General features: G+C 38.4%; 1 protein-coding gene across 1 annotated transcript in view; it reads right to left on the bottom strand.

The window, feature by feature from the left end:
• Positions 1 to 13,964, bottom strand: part of LOC136261602 (adhesion G-protein coupled receptor V1-like) — a 41,093-nt gene extending 27,129 nt beyond the window's left edge. The window contains exons 1-8 of the mRNA XM_066055631.1: positions 13,872 to 13,964; positions 3,740 to 3,915; positions 2,942 to 3,334; positions 2,704 to 2,853; positions 2,341 to 2,538; positions 1,680 to 1,826; positions 1,442 to 1,630; positions 1,222 to 1,389 (exon numbers count right to left, since the gene is read on the bottom strand). Coding sequence (XP_065911703.1) covers positions 1,222 to 1,389; positions 1,442 to 1,630; positions 1,680 to 1,826; positions 2,341 to 2,538; positions 2,704 to 2,853; positions 2,942 to 3,334; positions 3,740 to 3,902 — 1,408 coding nt within the window. The 5' untranslated portion in view covers positions 3,903 to 3,915; positions 13,872 to 13,964. The remainder of the gene's footprint in view (positions 1 to 1,221; positions 1,390 to 1,441; positions 1,631 to 1,679; positions 1,827 to 2,340; positions 2,539 to 2,703; positions 2,854 to 2,941; positions 3,335 to 3,739; positions 3,916 to 13,871) is intronic.
• Positions 13,965 to 16,089: the final 2,125 nt, after the last annotated feature.

Genomic DNA, 16,089 nt, shown 5'->3' with positions numbered 1-16,089 from the left:
GATAAGAATTAGGGACCAGCCTATTAGCTGCTCAGGTCCAGTCATGAATTTTTTCTCCTTTCTCCGACTTTGCAAATATACTTAATATAACATCTTTAAACAGACTGTAGGATCAGGCGTCTTACAGACATTCAGCACTTGTGTTCTAAAGCCTTGATAAATAAATTATGCTAGCATAATTTTCAGCATAATGCTATCATAAAAGGCAGTTTTTTTCAGGAAACCTATTCTGTGGACACGCATGTGGCTAATAAATTGCCCAATAAGCTCTAATAGAATAGTCAGTCATTCTAACAGATTAATCAAACACCTTCCACAGACTTGTATAATTTAAGTACATAAACACAATTTTTTTCAAATTTTATAACCTAGTGGCTAGCACACTATAAAATCAATTAAGCAACTGAACATGTGCTCCGACTATCAACTACTGAAAAGCAATGTGACCAATCTGTTTCATTCTCAACTTATTCCACCCATTATAAGCAAAGAAAAGTACAAGAAGTGACTCAATCAGTCACTACAGATATTGCAAGTAAATGTGAGCCTCAACCATCAATTACTGAAAGTGGGCACCATTCTGCTTCATTTTCAGCTATATTCAACCTGTTATATGGCACAAATGAAGAACAATATGAGATGCCTCGTGCAATCAATCCACTGACTATGAAAATACAGACAATTCTCATAATAGCTAGCAATGAAGTCATCACACATTACTTACTGTACAAGTCAATGGGGTACAAAGGAAAGGACAGTCCATGATGTATGCACTGTTTGGCAAAAAAGCATGTCTTGGGATGAAGTAATATTGAATAGTGAAGAAATTACGCCTGTAGCATTACTTGTAGTTGAGTTATGTTTCGCTGAAGGCATCAAGTCAGTTAGTAGAATTTCAGCCAAATAGGAAAATTTCATAGAAATTTGTTGGAATGGTTTGGGGTAACTCTGAAGATATTTATGGGCTTAACTATGTATGCCTGGTGTGAAGAAAATGTGAGTCTGGTTTTTGGGTGTTATTTATGGGCAAGAAAGTCCAAACCTTATAATCACTACTACACAGTACTACTGTACTGTATGATTTGTGACATTTATATATACAAAAAAATGTTATTTAATATCACCAGTGTTCACCATATGATTACCAATGGCCACCCCATGCTCACAAACTACATTATAATATGTGTATGCTATGAAAGCTCATGAAAATTTACCACTTACTTGCTGGAGAGTAAGGTGGCATAACCGATGTGTTATCTAGTCCATAAGGAATAATTGTGATGTTATATTGAAATGAATATGCTGCAGATGATGTAAGTGTAGCAACAATGTAACTGCTGTTTTCATATGCTTCAAATGATCTAGAAATCCACTCTACTAACACCTCATCTACAGAGAGCACTACATTAACAACGTTTATCTACAGTACTTATCTACTGACTTATTAAAATCACTGTTGTTTCAGATTTATCACCAGCACTTAATAGTGGATGCTCAAATGGTTTAATAGCCAAAATAATAGCATTAATGTTAGTAGGCATGTTAGCACCCTTCAGCAGTTCTGGTTCAATGACATAAGAAGTTTCTCCAGTGTTAAACTCTACTGTAATGGTATCCAGTTCATCACGGTCTATATATATACACACACACATATATATACATAATAAATTTCCAACTACCTTCGTCCATTACTGATATGTATATGGTAGTTGTTTCTTCAAATGGTCGAGATAACAGCAATTCAATAACATCAGGAGATCCGCTCCCATCACCAGAACTGAAATTGTCATCCAAATTATATACTGAACTGTTGAAAAACACTGTTCCTGTCATGAAGAGATTATAAACAAATTACCATTCACATCACACTTGATGCAGACCATACAACACAGGCACATCAAGAGAACAATCATGTTTTAGCAGTAATGTCAATTTTGTAGGGTACACAGTTTCAGTTTTTATATGTTACGCTTATCTAGACCAAGATAGTCTAATAGAGCAGTCACACTACCACTATGTATATAGCACGTATGTTGTAGGGTAGTGTAAGTACTGTGTACAGTGGAACCTCTCTATTGTGGACATTTTGGGACCCAGACTATTTGGCCACTTTTTGCTGTAATATAGAGGTTTTCCTCTTTCAGAGGTAAAAAATGTATTAACCAGACCTGTTGGGACCAAAATTTTTGTCCTTATTATGGAGGTTTTTTCTATTGTGTCCTTAATTCGGGGAGTTTGTTAAGAGAGGTTCCACTGTATACCCTTGGTATTATGGATGTGATTCTAACAAATCTATTTACGATGTTATAAAACTTTGCAGCAATAAAATATTGTAGTTACCTTGTACAACAATAACTGCCTGCAGGATGCTTCCTTGCACTCCTAATTCATATGTACTACTTGGTATGTACAGATACACCATACACTCTTCTGCTATCTTGTCTTTTTGTAGTGATACATTCACTGATAACTGAGTGGTATTGGGTAAAAATGTGATATTGAAGTATCCTTGAGAGGTGTCTCTTCTGTCTATATAAGCTATAAACAATGCTGTCAATGAAGCATTACTACAACTGTTACACACATAAAAATATTTAAGCAGAAGTACAACATACAGCAGGTGGTGTATTATGCAGAAGTCAGTTTGTGGCTTCTATTATTGCTGCCTATCCAATGAATCACTGTGGATGTGAATTTATTTACCTTTGCTGAACAGCACATCAGACACATTGGCTATAAGTGTCACATTGACAGGAAATGACTTGGGATCTCCAGTTAATTGCAGTGTAATATTCAGTAGACCATCAGACTCCATGGTATAATATGTATAATGACTGAATCCAACACATGAGACTACACAAAAACAAGGTGTGGTTATCAATTTTTAATAGAGATGACTTCCACAACATAGTGCATTATACAAACTAGTGACTAACATTACCTGGTACAGGTAAAGTTGGTAGTGGGTCTACAACATGAATGATAATGTCACTACTTGTTAAAGGATTATCACCAATAGTAACTTCTAACTTCATCTTGTAGTCATTTAGCGATATGGTACCAGCTTTGGTTGAAAGCAGCTGTACCTCAACAACATTGTGTCCATGAAAATCTGAATCAGAACCTTTCTGGTTGGTAAGAGAAAAATAGTCTGAAGACTGCAAATCAAGCATTATGTCATCAACATCAATATCATGCGAGCCACTAGAATCCATTTCAAAATCTTTCCTCACTGTTAAGTTAAACTTAGCAATCACTTCATTTAAACTAGTAGTTGGTTTTATGAAGATTTCATACACAGTGGCATCCAACCATACTTCTTGATCTTTTGGTACTACATCACACAGAAAAAAAACATATCATTAACCTGCAGTAAAAGTTCCTTAGTAGTTACCTTGTCTCTGTTGATTAAGTCAAATTAATATAACTATAGAGTAAAGGCTAGCTACCTTGTCTGTGTTATTTGTGGCAGTATTACATTATAAACCATACGAGGAATAAAATCTAGCTTTGTTTCTTGTGTTTCATAGCAGGATGTGCTACTCTTTTATTTAAAAGGGGGCTTAGCTGTTCATGACAGATGTTATATCATGACAAGATAAAAGTTTCCATGTATGGCATCCCTACAGCTAGGTGACCCCTCACTTAACACAGACCACAATATATGAACTATTCCAAACAAAACATTTGCAATTTGGGAACCGACACATGTTCTACAGTCAATAAGTACATGCTGTACCTTCTGTACAGTTTCCTGTGGTCCAGTTACCATAATGTGGATAACAGCTACTAACACAAGAGCCACTGGTAGTACTGTAGAACTTTCCAAGAGGACATATTCTCATGATACATGTCTCAGTGGTTAATGCCACTAGAGACATGAGCAACAGCAGCACATTCATCTTGGAACAGTTGCTAATACAATATTTCAAACATGAACTAGATGTCAAAACATATAAAAACTGTATCAATAGTAAATAATAGTTTTCGAGTGTATAATATTAGTAGCTATATGAAAAATTACTGTCAAGTGACACATTTACAAAACAATTGGTGGTCTGAAATGTGCTAAGTAGCAACGGGGCTTTGCCAGTTTTAAACTAATAGTATTATTCAACCAGTATATATTCAACATTTACTGTGCACAAACGATTATCCATTGTGCTTTATAAATATTGTGGTTTTGCTTGGCTTGGCGGCTGAATTGGGCTAAATGCAGCAACATAATGAATTAATATTACTTTTAAAAAATACTTGAATTCTTTGCATAAGTTATACTATTACTATTGTATAACTAACAGACTGACCACAGACTGGCTGACAGATCGAGTGACTGGCACCTCTAGATCACTAAGTGTTGAACTGGTAAAGCCTTATTTGTGACTGGCTGAGCAAAAACCGGTCATCTTTGCACATTCTTCAAATTCCATTTTATTGCTTCTCTGTTATCTATAGCAACAAAGGAGTGGACAGCCAAAGTTTCAGCCTTTCATGATGAGTAGCTACTAGCTTTGGAGTTGTAGCACTTAGACAGTTGGAACAGTAATAAATTTGATTTGTAAAGCAACAACACAGCAAATAAATTACAAGCTTTGATTTGATTAGATTTGATTTTGATTTGACTATGACTTCAAATTACAGTACTGCATAATAATAATAATTACAATCAATGGTATTGGGGGTACAGGCACTTATTTGATCATCATAACTCACAACTGAAACAAGCTATGAAGACGAAATTTATCTCAATGAGAACTAGCAAATCCATCAAGGTAGTGTTTTCCCTGTATTTCTCCATGTGGACAAAGAAGAAAGCCATTCCAAACAAAGAAATGATGACAGTAAACTGTATTTCTACTGTATCGTAATATGCGTTCATACCTCATGTAACTTTTGCTCTACAAACACAAAACACAAATTTTCTTGTTCTTCATGAACAGACAAATCTAATGGTATATTATGTTTTGTTGATTTGAGCTTTTTATCAGTGCATACCAAAGTAATTAAAACATGCATAAATGTTTTATGTATCATGCGTATGTTTACCCAGTTCATTTCAGTACATTTTAATGGCAAACTAGAATTTTGCAAAAATGGCCAGTTTTCATTCAGCTGGTCACATTTTTTACTGCAAGCATAGGTCAGACTTCAAGGACATAGTTTAACAGATGATGAATGCTCTATTAGAATATCTCAATGTTGCCATACTGTAAATATGAGGAAGTATAAATGCAAGAAGTTGATGAGGCGCCACTTCTAAAATCCAGACACCCTGCAGTCAATACTACCCTTGCAAACAGACAATTGATCAACCATGCATAAATTATATAAATGTTTTAGTTAGCAATAATAAAATTTTGGTTCAGTTCTAAATATTGAATTTGAAATATTTTGATTATAAATGCTGCTATGCACTGCTTACCACAAAGTACACACAGAAACAACTTCTCAACTGTTTTATATATAGCCTGTCTGTCATGCTCTGTTACCCAAATTCTCCAGAGAAAACCTTGGGGCTGTTCTTCATTTCATTTGCATAGCTAAGTACAGCACATTCCCCTCAAAGGAATTTGTTATTCCTGATAGCCTATACGAGGCTAGATATACAATATTCGGGTTGTTTTACATCCTTATAGCCAATTGGGAAAGGTATTCACAATGTCTTCAGAAACTCATTGACCTGTACTTTAAAACTGACTTGACTTAAGGACTTCCCTTAAACACTTACCTACCCAGAAGTTTAATGCAGGCTATCATACAGTACGGTAGTACCGTATATTAGAGATCAGTGAGGTTTGGGCATTTTAGCTCTCCAAAAACCAGCCTCACTTTCCCTACATGACAGCTTGGCAGTATCGGTCAGGTATAACCAAGTCCAAAAATGTCTTCAGACCAACCCCAAACCCTTTTCTATAATTTTTTTATCTAACTGAATTTTCTGCTAACTGACTGACTGAGTGATGCTTCCAGCCAAACATAACTCAACAGTGGATAAAGCTATGGACTTGATTTCTTCACTACTTGACGTCACTTCATCCTGAGATGTGCCTTTTCACCAACTGCAGTATGTACAATACACACATCATGGAATTCCCTTTGTTCTCCTGTGTCTTTTCATTGACAAAGCAAGGTATTAATTCATGATAATGTGATACATATCCTTCTACTAGCTACAGTACTGTCCAGAGGTAATGTTACACTAGCAAGCAGTTGACACTCATGTAGCCATTTTTTGACCCGTGATGTCTTTGGCATGTGTGTGCTAGCTAACTCACCACATGTAGCCATGACATGCAAACTCCCTCGGGTGGCTGCTCCAGTAACCGTGTACCTTTGCACGTGATGTATTCCAGTCTTGTGTTATGTCAAGTTGTGGCGTGGATTTGAGCACTCGCGAGGGATTGTAACATTACCTCTGGGTGGTACTGTATCATGCTTATCTATCACCTGTATTTTCCATAATGGTGGGCAGAGACACTTCTTGTACTGTTCTTCATTTGTAAGCTGTGTAACAGGCAAAACATACCTGAAGATGAAGCACAATGGCCACCTCACTTTTCAGTACATAATTGATTGTTGGGGCACGCATTTAGATGCAAAATTAATATTAATATGAATATGGTTGCTCCACCAATAAGACATTTTCTATGTAATAGCTACTATCTCAATAATCCAACATCGTCACTAATCTGACATGATTTTCAGTGGCAGATTCAGCGCACACAGAGCAAATGTCCCCCTCCCCGCTTGACTTAACCCTATGATACACATTAGTGCTATTCAACATTTAAATACTAACATATTAAATGTTTAATAATGTTCAACCAAAACAACTTAGTGGTGGATCCAGAGGAAGCACAGGAGGTGTGGAGATCTTTTCCCCTCCATCCTCAAACCATTAATGCAAGATCAAGGTACTCTAATAGAACAGTCAAATTTACCACTGTGTGATCCCTACTACTCATGTATAATAAAGACCATGTATTCATATGCGAGCACAACTTGCCACATTTTAGATATTTGTACACAAAACTATTGTGTTAAAATTTATAGAATGTTTATCATCTACCTACTACCCTGGTGCACCTTTCCTTTCCAAACTTAGGATATATTCTTGCTTTTTTGACACCAATAAAGGAATTTCAGTGTGTCTAGCTAAAAATTGAGTATTGACGGATAGGCATGCATAGATGTCTAGCTTTATGTGATTACTAATTGACCACTACTATTTGTTTGAAAACCATCATTATTAAATAATGAGAGAATGTAATGTACTAAGTACGTGCATGAAAAACCTTGATCACGTGTGACCACAAAGACTGACTCAAAAATAAAACCAGTGTGGGCATGAGAAATATACTATAAATTGTAAATTTTGAGGAGTTTAGAATTTTCAGCCGATTTAGTTCTGCTAGTATTTGCTCATACTCTACCTTACTTTGCTTACAAGATCAAGCCTGCAATAGGTGATGATTAGAATCCAATTGACATGTCAGCTCAAATAATGTTATACTGGAAGTGATGGTATTGTGGATGGCAATGTCTGGTCTAAAAGGTGTCACCAGTACATTAGTTGGAACATAGATAATATAGTATACTAGCAACGGTGACATCATTCCCATAGAAACTAATAGTTTTATGTATGGGCAATCCTTGTTATGGGTCCAGACTTTGAGTGGCCATATCTCCTTTGGTTCTTCATGAATTTACCTTGAGAGTTTCCTCTTCACTATAACATCAGGTGAGTGTCATCAAGTCAAGGCGGTACAGAGCCAGTTGTCTTGAGCTTCATTGTTATGGTTGCCCAGGTGTGGCACCAATAATTTTTGTGGCACTATTACTAAGGACCCTGACAAAGTACAAGAATTTTTTCAACAACAACTAAGTCCACAGTGGTTGAAGATTTGTATGAAGGATATATTTCGTGAACTGAGCATTGATTCTGTCAACTACTGAACTCGTAACCAAGACAAGTCAACCCATAATAAGGAGACACCACCATTGGCAATCCCCTTTACTATATTATCTATTTGGAATTGTATCCGGAGGTGACTCACATGCTCACAGGTTGCATAGATACAAACAAATAGTAAACTGACAACATTTCCATGAGGCCAAGAAAAGCTGATTCACAGTTTCTCATCACCGTTCCATTACTATAGATCATATGTGCTAGCATTTTAATGTTTAGACAAACCAACCATCATTTTAAGCTAAGAAAATGTTTCTTCCTGGTGATAAAGTGTAAGCATAAGCTTTAAGAAGGCTTTTGTCATGAAAGACACTGAACCTACTATTGTTTGATTTTGGGGGCTTCCTTCATGATGAATGAAAAAAATGACCGCCAGCTCACATCAAAATTGAGGAAGTGGCTGATGAGAAACTACCAATCTACTTTGCTTGGCCAAAAGCTAGTGACTAAAGAATGAAGTACCAAGTCATGTCGATAAGCTGAGATAATGCACCACTTAGGATATGAGCAGTAGTGGGACGTGAAGAATCAAATAGAATACATTTTACATTGCAATGCTGACGCAAATTCATTGCAGTTGGAAATGTGCCAGAAGCTGCCCATAGAAAGGACGTTTGACCTGAATGGAGACCAGACAATAGTCCGTTTGGCCCGCACCTACTTCATTCCACAGACTGGACTCGCAGACTGAGCTGGAAACAGCTTTTAAACAATAATCTAGACATTATCCATCTCTTGCAACACTAGAGACACCACTATTGAGCTATAACTGCTGGTACTGCTCCTCCTTACAACTCATGACACTAGCGCACGCACTGATTAATTAGAATACACTTACGATACACGTGTACTCACAGTGATAAAGCATGATAGAGGCTATTGTTGTAGTGTAGATGTTTTCCTTTGTTGCTTTAATACTTAACACTAGTGTTAGGGCTGTAGTGATGAGCCAGTTTATTTGCATAGCCCCATCACCTCGTCTGGTGGTGCTCGGTGCCACCTAGAGTCAACTATCAATTATTGGGCACTATGGTCTTCAAACAGCTGCCACTCACTTCATGGAAATCCAACAGCTTAGGTTATTGTACGACAAAGTAGCCTACACTAAACAGCAATTATCCTCCAATAATCAGGTATGTAGGATTAATAGCGGGAGAGCTGCAGCTACTAATATGCAAGGTCCGATAAATTCCAGGTTCGAACAAAACCATCCATTTACAAACATTTTGTTTTACTACCAGAAAATAATACAGTACCCAACTTTTTCAAGTTTATGTATAATATGCCTGTGTTCATTAGCTACCAATGACCAGAAAATGGTTTCGATATCTTTAGCATAGAGGGAGTACGGGCCTTACGATATTTGGCAGTATTTTCGAACGCCATTTATTTTTTATTTAGCCATGATCACCAGTAGATTTTATGCTTTCGCAAGAAATGCACCAGTACAGAAACCGGTAAATAAACACCTTGCATGTATAGAACTGTACTGTGAAGTTGATATCAAAGATATTTTCATTGTTGCACTACATTTTTAGCTCCTACATGAAAGAGATGAAAAAAAGTGAAAAAATGAAGTAAGGAGAAGCAACCTCCTGACCATCCCTATATGTTAGTCTAGGTGGCCCACCACAAATACAACCATAAAATTTGAAGGGCGCTGCTTTATCTACCTTATAAGGGTGCATAAAGTAGCCAAAATGACAATATCATGCATCTTTATGCGCCCATATAAGGTAGATAAAGCAACACCCTTTAAATTTTATGGTTGTATTTGTGGTGGGCCACCTAGACTAACATATAGAGATGGTCAGGAGGATACTTCTCCTTACTTCATTTTTTTCACTTTTTTGCATCTCCTTCAGGCCATACCAAATAAATATTATGTTTCTCGGATTATTTTACCCTCAAGGGTGACCCGGCAGGTTGAAAAAAAAAAAAAAAAAAGAATGGCACATGTATATTAAAATACATACATAGATTTATAACAATACTGTGTATTGACTCCCAGCAGAACATATATAGCTGCAATAAATTATATGATCAGTTTGCAGCTTAAAATACATGAGTTTTTAAACATCTTTTGCATGTATATATATATATGCCATGTTTGTGCAGTAGGCTATGTACATAAGTAGCTGCCACACTATACCTGGATCAGCAAAACCTGCCGTGACTACAAAGCTGAAGAGACAGACTTTATGCACCTATCAATGTCAAGCCCCACCTACCCCAGGTCAGGCAGAGGTGGGGATTGTTGGGGATTTGCAAATGCGAGAATGCAAATTCCCCACCCCTGGGGACAACTTTGAGTTACGAATCCCCTACTAATTATCCCAGGAATCACAACAGTATGGAAAAGTACGGATATTCGTGTTGCAAATGCCCCTACCCTAGGGACGAGCTTGGGTGACAAATCCCCTACAAATCCCCACCCGCTGCCCGACCTGGGGTAGGTGGGGCGTGACATTGATAGGTGCATTATACATACCATTGATATATCCCTTCTCACCATTAGATATCAATTTATATGTTTAAATTCCATTAACATGTATGTTTAGCATGTCGAATCACTAAAGCCAAGTAAGCCACTGGCTGTAAGCTATATTCCCATTACCTGACTCTTTCTTCTCAGTGAAATTCCGCCGAAGCGACTTTTCTAGCCAGTGACCCAAATGTCTCTTCGCAGGAGCACTTCACTATTGTTCTGTTTTAACGATGACTACACTTCGTTTCAAAACAACACTCAACCATAGATTATCAAGAGAGAATCTATGACTCAACGATTCGTGAAGCTGTGGTGTCAGTTTCATCTGCCATGTGAGTTCACATGATTTTTATTCTTTTTCAGAAAAGTGAAATTGTTGACCCGCCGCATCCGAGAAACATAAAATTAATTTGTGATGGCCTCATGTAGGAGCTAAAAATGCAGTGCAACAACGAAAATATCTTTGATATCAACTTCACAGTACAGTTCTATACATGCAAGGTGTTTATTTACCGGTTTCTGTACTTTAGCACCGGTGCATTTCTTGCAAAAGCATAAAATCTACTGGTGGGCATAGCTAAATAAAGAATAAATGGCGTTCAAAAACACCGCCAAATACCGTAAGGCCCGTACTCCCTCTATGCTAAAGATATCGAAACCATTTTCTGGTCATTGGTAGCTAACGAACACAGGCATATTATACATATATTTGAAAAAAAAATTGGGTATTGTTTTCTGGTAGTGAAACGAAATGTTCGTAAATGGATGGTTTTGTTCTGTAACAAAATATTTGGTCCGGGTGCATAAACGGTCCGGCCGGACCGCATATGTTCGACATAAATGGTCTGGCCGGACCAGCTTTGACAACAAAAATGGTCCTACCCGAGCAAAACTGGCCCGGGTTATAAATGTCAATGGTAAAGCTAATTTAGCCACTCGTCACTACTTGCTATACTGAGTGACCAAAAATACCTATCATACCTAACTATCAACTTAACCAAAGTCAAGGTCTGGAGACAGTTCGTCCTCAGCAGTTAGCAAATATACTGGCGGAGTAGCTAGACTAAGCTACTGATGTTCGACCACCATCACTTTGGACACGAATTTGCTTTAAACCTGCAAAGAAAATTTCTGCTCTTGCAAATTCCTTGGGAGAGGTCTAGACCATAAACTCTTGCATGCAAAATTTCAGGTCTGCAGCTTTCTTCGTCTGGCTGCAGGAGCTGCAAAAGTGACCTGTCCGAATGTTCTCAATTCTCGGACAAAAAATGTATTATCGGTCGAGTGGTACTGCTTGTAATGCTTGAAACTGATCAAGTCTTTCTGTGCTTGATATGAAAGCAACTCTTATACCCTCCAAATATATGCAGAAAATTGGCTTAGTCCTTATTGGCTGGGAATTACAAAGCTTCAAAGTCACCTCTGTCGTGCAATCTTAAATTCGGCCAGATGTGAAGCTCTTGCAAATCAAATAGTTACCTATATCGAGTTCAAAGCTATTTTTATGAACATTGAGAGCATCAGCAACCGTTTAATAGTAAATAGATACATATACAATGGCTGCACCTTGATTTTTGCCCAAATAGCTACATTGCATTTAGGCTTCTCTGACAGTAACACCCTAGCTACTGCACCCAGCACACATATACACAATCCAAATCTACCTAAATGAAGTTTTGATTAACCCATGTCTTTAAAATGTCAAAGGTTTGTAGAATCAACCATATTGCTTCAAATATCTATAACTTACGCTGCAAAATTCACGCCAGCGTAATTATCGGGTGCATGCATGGCAGACTGGAGGCGGACCGTTGATGTCCAGCCCAGACCATTTATGCACTGTCATGGGTGGTCCGGGGGGACCAGTTATGTAAACACAAGTGGTCCGGCCAGACCATTTGTGACAGCATAAATGGTCCGCCCAGACCTTATATGCCCGGACCATTGGTGCATTGACAGTTCGAGCCTGGAATTTATCGGACCTAGTAGCTGCAGCTCTCCTGCTATTAATCCTACATACCTGATTATTGGAGGATAATTGCTGCTTAGTGTAGGCTACTTTGTGGTATAATAACCTCAGCTGTTGGATTTCTATGAAGTAAGTGGCAGCTGTTCGAAAACTATAGTGCGCGATAATTGATAGTTGACTCTAGCTACCTACTAAGAACAATTACTAGCTCATCTCTACAGCTGTAACACTAATGCTAAAGCAACAAAGGAAAACATCTACACTATAACAATAGCCTCTATCACGCTGTATCACTGCTAGTAAACGCGTATCGTAAGTGTATTCTAATATTATTAATGCTTTACAATGCAACATACAATTACAATTATACATGTGTAGGTGGGTATAGATGAAGAAAAAGTTGCATTGATGGTCTGCCAGCAACCTGTGCTGGCAGCCGGGAGTTAATTAAACTTATGTAGTAAAGTTAATTGTCAGTAATCAATTAGTGCAGGCGCTAGTGTCAAGGAAGAGCAGTACCAGCAGTTGTAGCTCGATAGTGGTGTCTCCAGTGTTGCAAGAGATGGATAATGCCTGGATTAATGTTTAAAAGCTGTTTCCAGCTCAGTCCGCGAGTCCAGTTCGTGGAATAAAGTTTCCTTTTATATTTTTATTCCGGCCCTATAATGGCACTCCCATCCTCCCCAATCTCTAGCTAGAAGTTAAACCTAATTTAATTTATAAAAGACAAGAAGCAGCTAAACCTACAGAGCCTACACAGACCTACAAAAACACCGCATGGACCGCCAGCATACACACAGCAAAACCCCCGGACAGGGGCCTTGAGAAGAAAGCCCTGCAGGCTACTGACCAAACTGCAGGGAGTGGGAGCATGAAACAGAGTTCAACTTCGTGGAATAAAGTTGGCCAATCAGTTCCAGGTTCTACAGGAGGTCTCAAGTTCAACAGAATCTACAAAACTTGGACTGAACAGAAAGCGTGACGGCAGGTCAAACGTCGGGTTCGAGATGGTCTTCACAGGTCAATTTAGTGTTATTTTAATAGCAGCTGGTTCGTAACTTTCACATCTAGCTAGCTGATGGCGAAGTAGAAATCTGGTTTTTTTTTTTTAGCAGCTATTGGTATGGAATAATCATGCTTTTGAAAACTGTAATAAAAGTTCCCTCTATAGGTGTAGATATTAATAGTCCCACCGCCACGCACTTGCTACAGAAGTGCCTTTTCGGTCTGTTGGCGCGTGACTACAGTGGTTGGGCACTTTAATAAGACGCAGCCCACACCCTCCGAATTGTGTCCACAGCTATGCTTTTATGCTTGAATTGAGCTGAGCAAATTTACAAGCAATTTTAGCTATTCGGTGCACCGGCTTTGCATCGACTCTATCCGGTACAGCTATTTGATAATTATTAGCTATTGTTACATACGGCATACATTCGACGTACCTGTTGGAAAGTCTGAATCCAAACACCTGCCAGTTGTACACTACGCAAGTCAACGAGCCACGGTGTGACTAGTAACCTGGCCGGAAAGTAAAATGATACTTTATAGAAATTGCACTTACACGGATTCAGCTGGGTGAATCACGAAATGGCTGGTGTCAGTGTCGCCGACAGTTGAGTAGCCGCACAAGTGTACATGTTTCGTCATTTATACCACTAAAACCGGAATATTCCGTGCACTATTATTGAATCAGGTCAAGCGGTTTTTTAAGACCATAACAACTGGCCGGAGCTTGCTAGTCTGGCGCGGCCGCCCCTTCGATTAGAGATTAAGGTTTAATCGAAGGAGCGGCCGCGCCACACTATAGGGGCTTGTTTGCAGCTATGCAGCTAAAACATAGACTTTTAGGGCAAAACACTGTCTGTGTTCGTCCTTTAATATTTTTGACTGATAAGTATGATAATACAGTAAACTAATCGGCTTGCCAAAAAATATTCAACTAGCTAGCTATACATGCATGGATGCGTTACTGCTATATAGGCTTCTTGGAAGACTTTAATATTTTAGCACAGCATAAGTGCCAGTACAAGCGATTAACATCTTCGTAGCTGGCTAGCTAGCTAGCCAGCTACCTCTACAGTTATGATTTGTAGTGTTGTATTATCATTATCATATTGACAACTAAAGCTATACTCGTCTAAACAAATAATGGCCAATAGCTGGGCCCATCATATATACATGAAGCTCCAGTGGCCAGACTAAATCATTACTGCGGTAACTATATATCACACACTAAAGCTGGAATTTTTAAATGGATTGTGTGCTGCAATTAAGGTAACTGCATATATAAAAGGTGTGGTCAAGTTGATACTTCACACGCACACACACACACACACACACACACACACACACACACACACACACACACACACACACACACACACACACACACACACACACACACACACACACACACACACACACACACACACACACACACACACACACACACACACACACACACACACACACACACACACACACACACACACACACACACACACACACACACACACACACACACACATGCATTGGAGTTGCTAACGCCTAATGGCCTGATAGCTATATAAACAAGCCAAACAATGGTAACCAAAAGCAACATAGTGTTATGTAGCTATGCACATGATACATGGTGGTTCTTGCATGACTGTAGTGTTCAGAGGTGGTATGTTGGTCTCACCCAGCTGGCATTATCCTGGCAGCATCTCATGGTCTTAAAGAAAAAATTTACCTCACTATATAGCCATATAGCTATGACAGTTTCTTTTTTCAGTTGTCAGTTGCATGTGTAGCTAAAATTCTAAATGAAACTTGTGGGAAAATCAACTAATAAAATGATGTATATTTCACCTAATAGCTATCACAAATGAAATAAGTATAGCTATGCAACTGCTGTAACCCCCAGCTGGGCACGTGACAGTCATGTGCCCAGCTGCATGGGGGGCTATGGTAGAAATAATCATAAGATGGCTACAGTTCAGGGGCTGTGGAGCAGGCCAAAGAGTGAGGGGGGCCAGACCAGCTGTAAGTGAAGAAGAAAGAAAAAAATAATCATCTGCTGACAATAGCTGCCCTCCACCAACTATATCTCCTTATTTATTACTACACATACGTAGCTAAGTAGCTTGCTACACTGCTTCTCTGCTACTGTGACTGTTCTATTAGAGTATCTCGATCTTTTCTTGCAAATATTGTCCTATAAAAGTTGAGGGGGAGGGAGCGCATCCCCATCTCCACTGTCACCATGTCCAGCATTACATGTGGAATGTGAGTCTGGATGCCACACATAATTAATTATCCATACTTCGTGTAGTGTTCCTGAGCCTCTCTATTAAAGAGCTCAAACTGAAACTCAGAAATGTGACATTATACAAAAGCAGTCTCTGATGAAGTGTTAAACGCAGCTATCATGTACATTGTGATCTTAGAGCATTATAGTAATGGATGATGTCAATCCCTGGTTTTGCAGATCCAATTACAATTATATACGTATTATATTACTTCCTTTCTATTCATTAATCAGGTTACATTCCATTTACAATTGGCTTCTGTTAACTAATATACAGAACTCCATATATGTACAAATACTTTTATGGCAGAGATTATAATACAATGAATATATTAGCTATTGGCTACTTCCTAATACAGTATATTCTTAAG

This window comes from Dysidea avara, chromosome 7 (genome assembly GCF_963678975.1).
Source record: "Dysidea avara chromosome 7, odDysAvar1.4, whole genome shotgun sequence".
In the NCBI taxonomy this organism is placed as follows: Eukaryota; Metazoa; Porifera; class Demospongiae; order Dictyoceratida; family Dysideidae; genus Dysidea; species Dysidea avara.
This window is presented reverse-complemented; position numbering and strand designations above follow the sequence as displayed.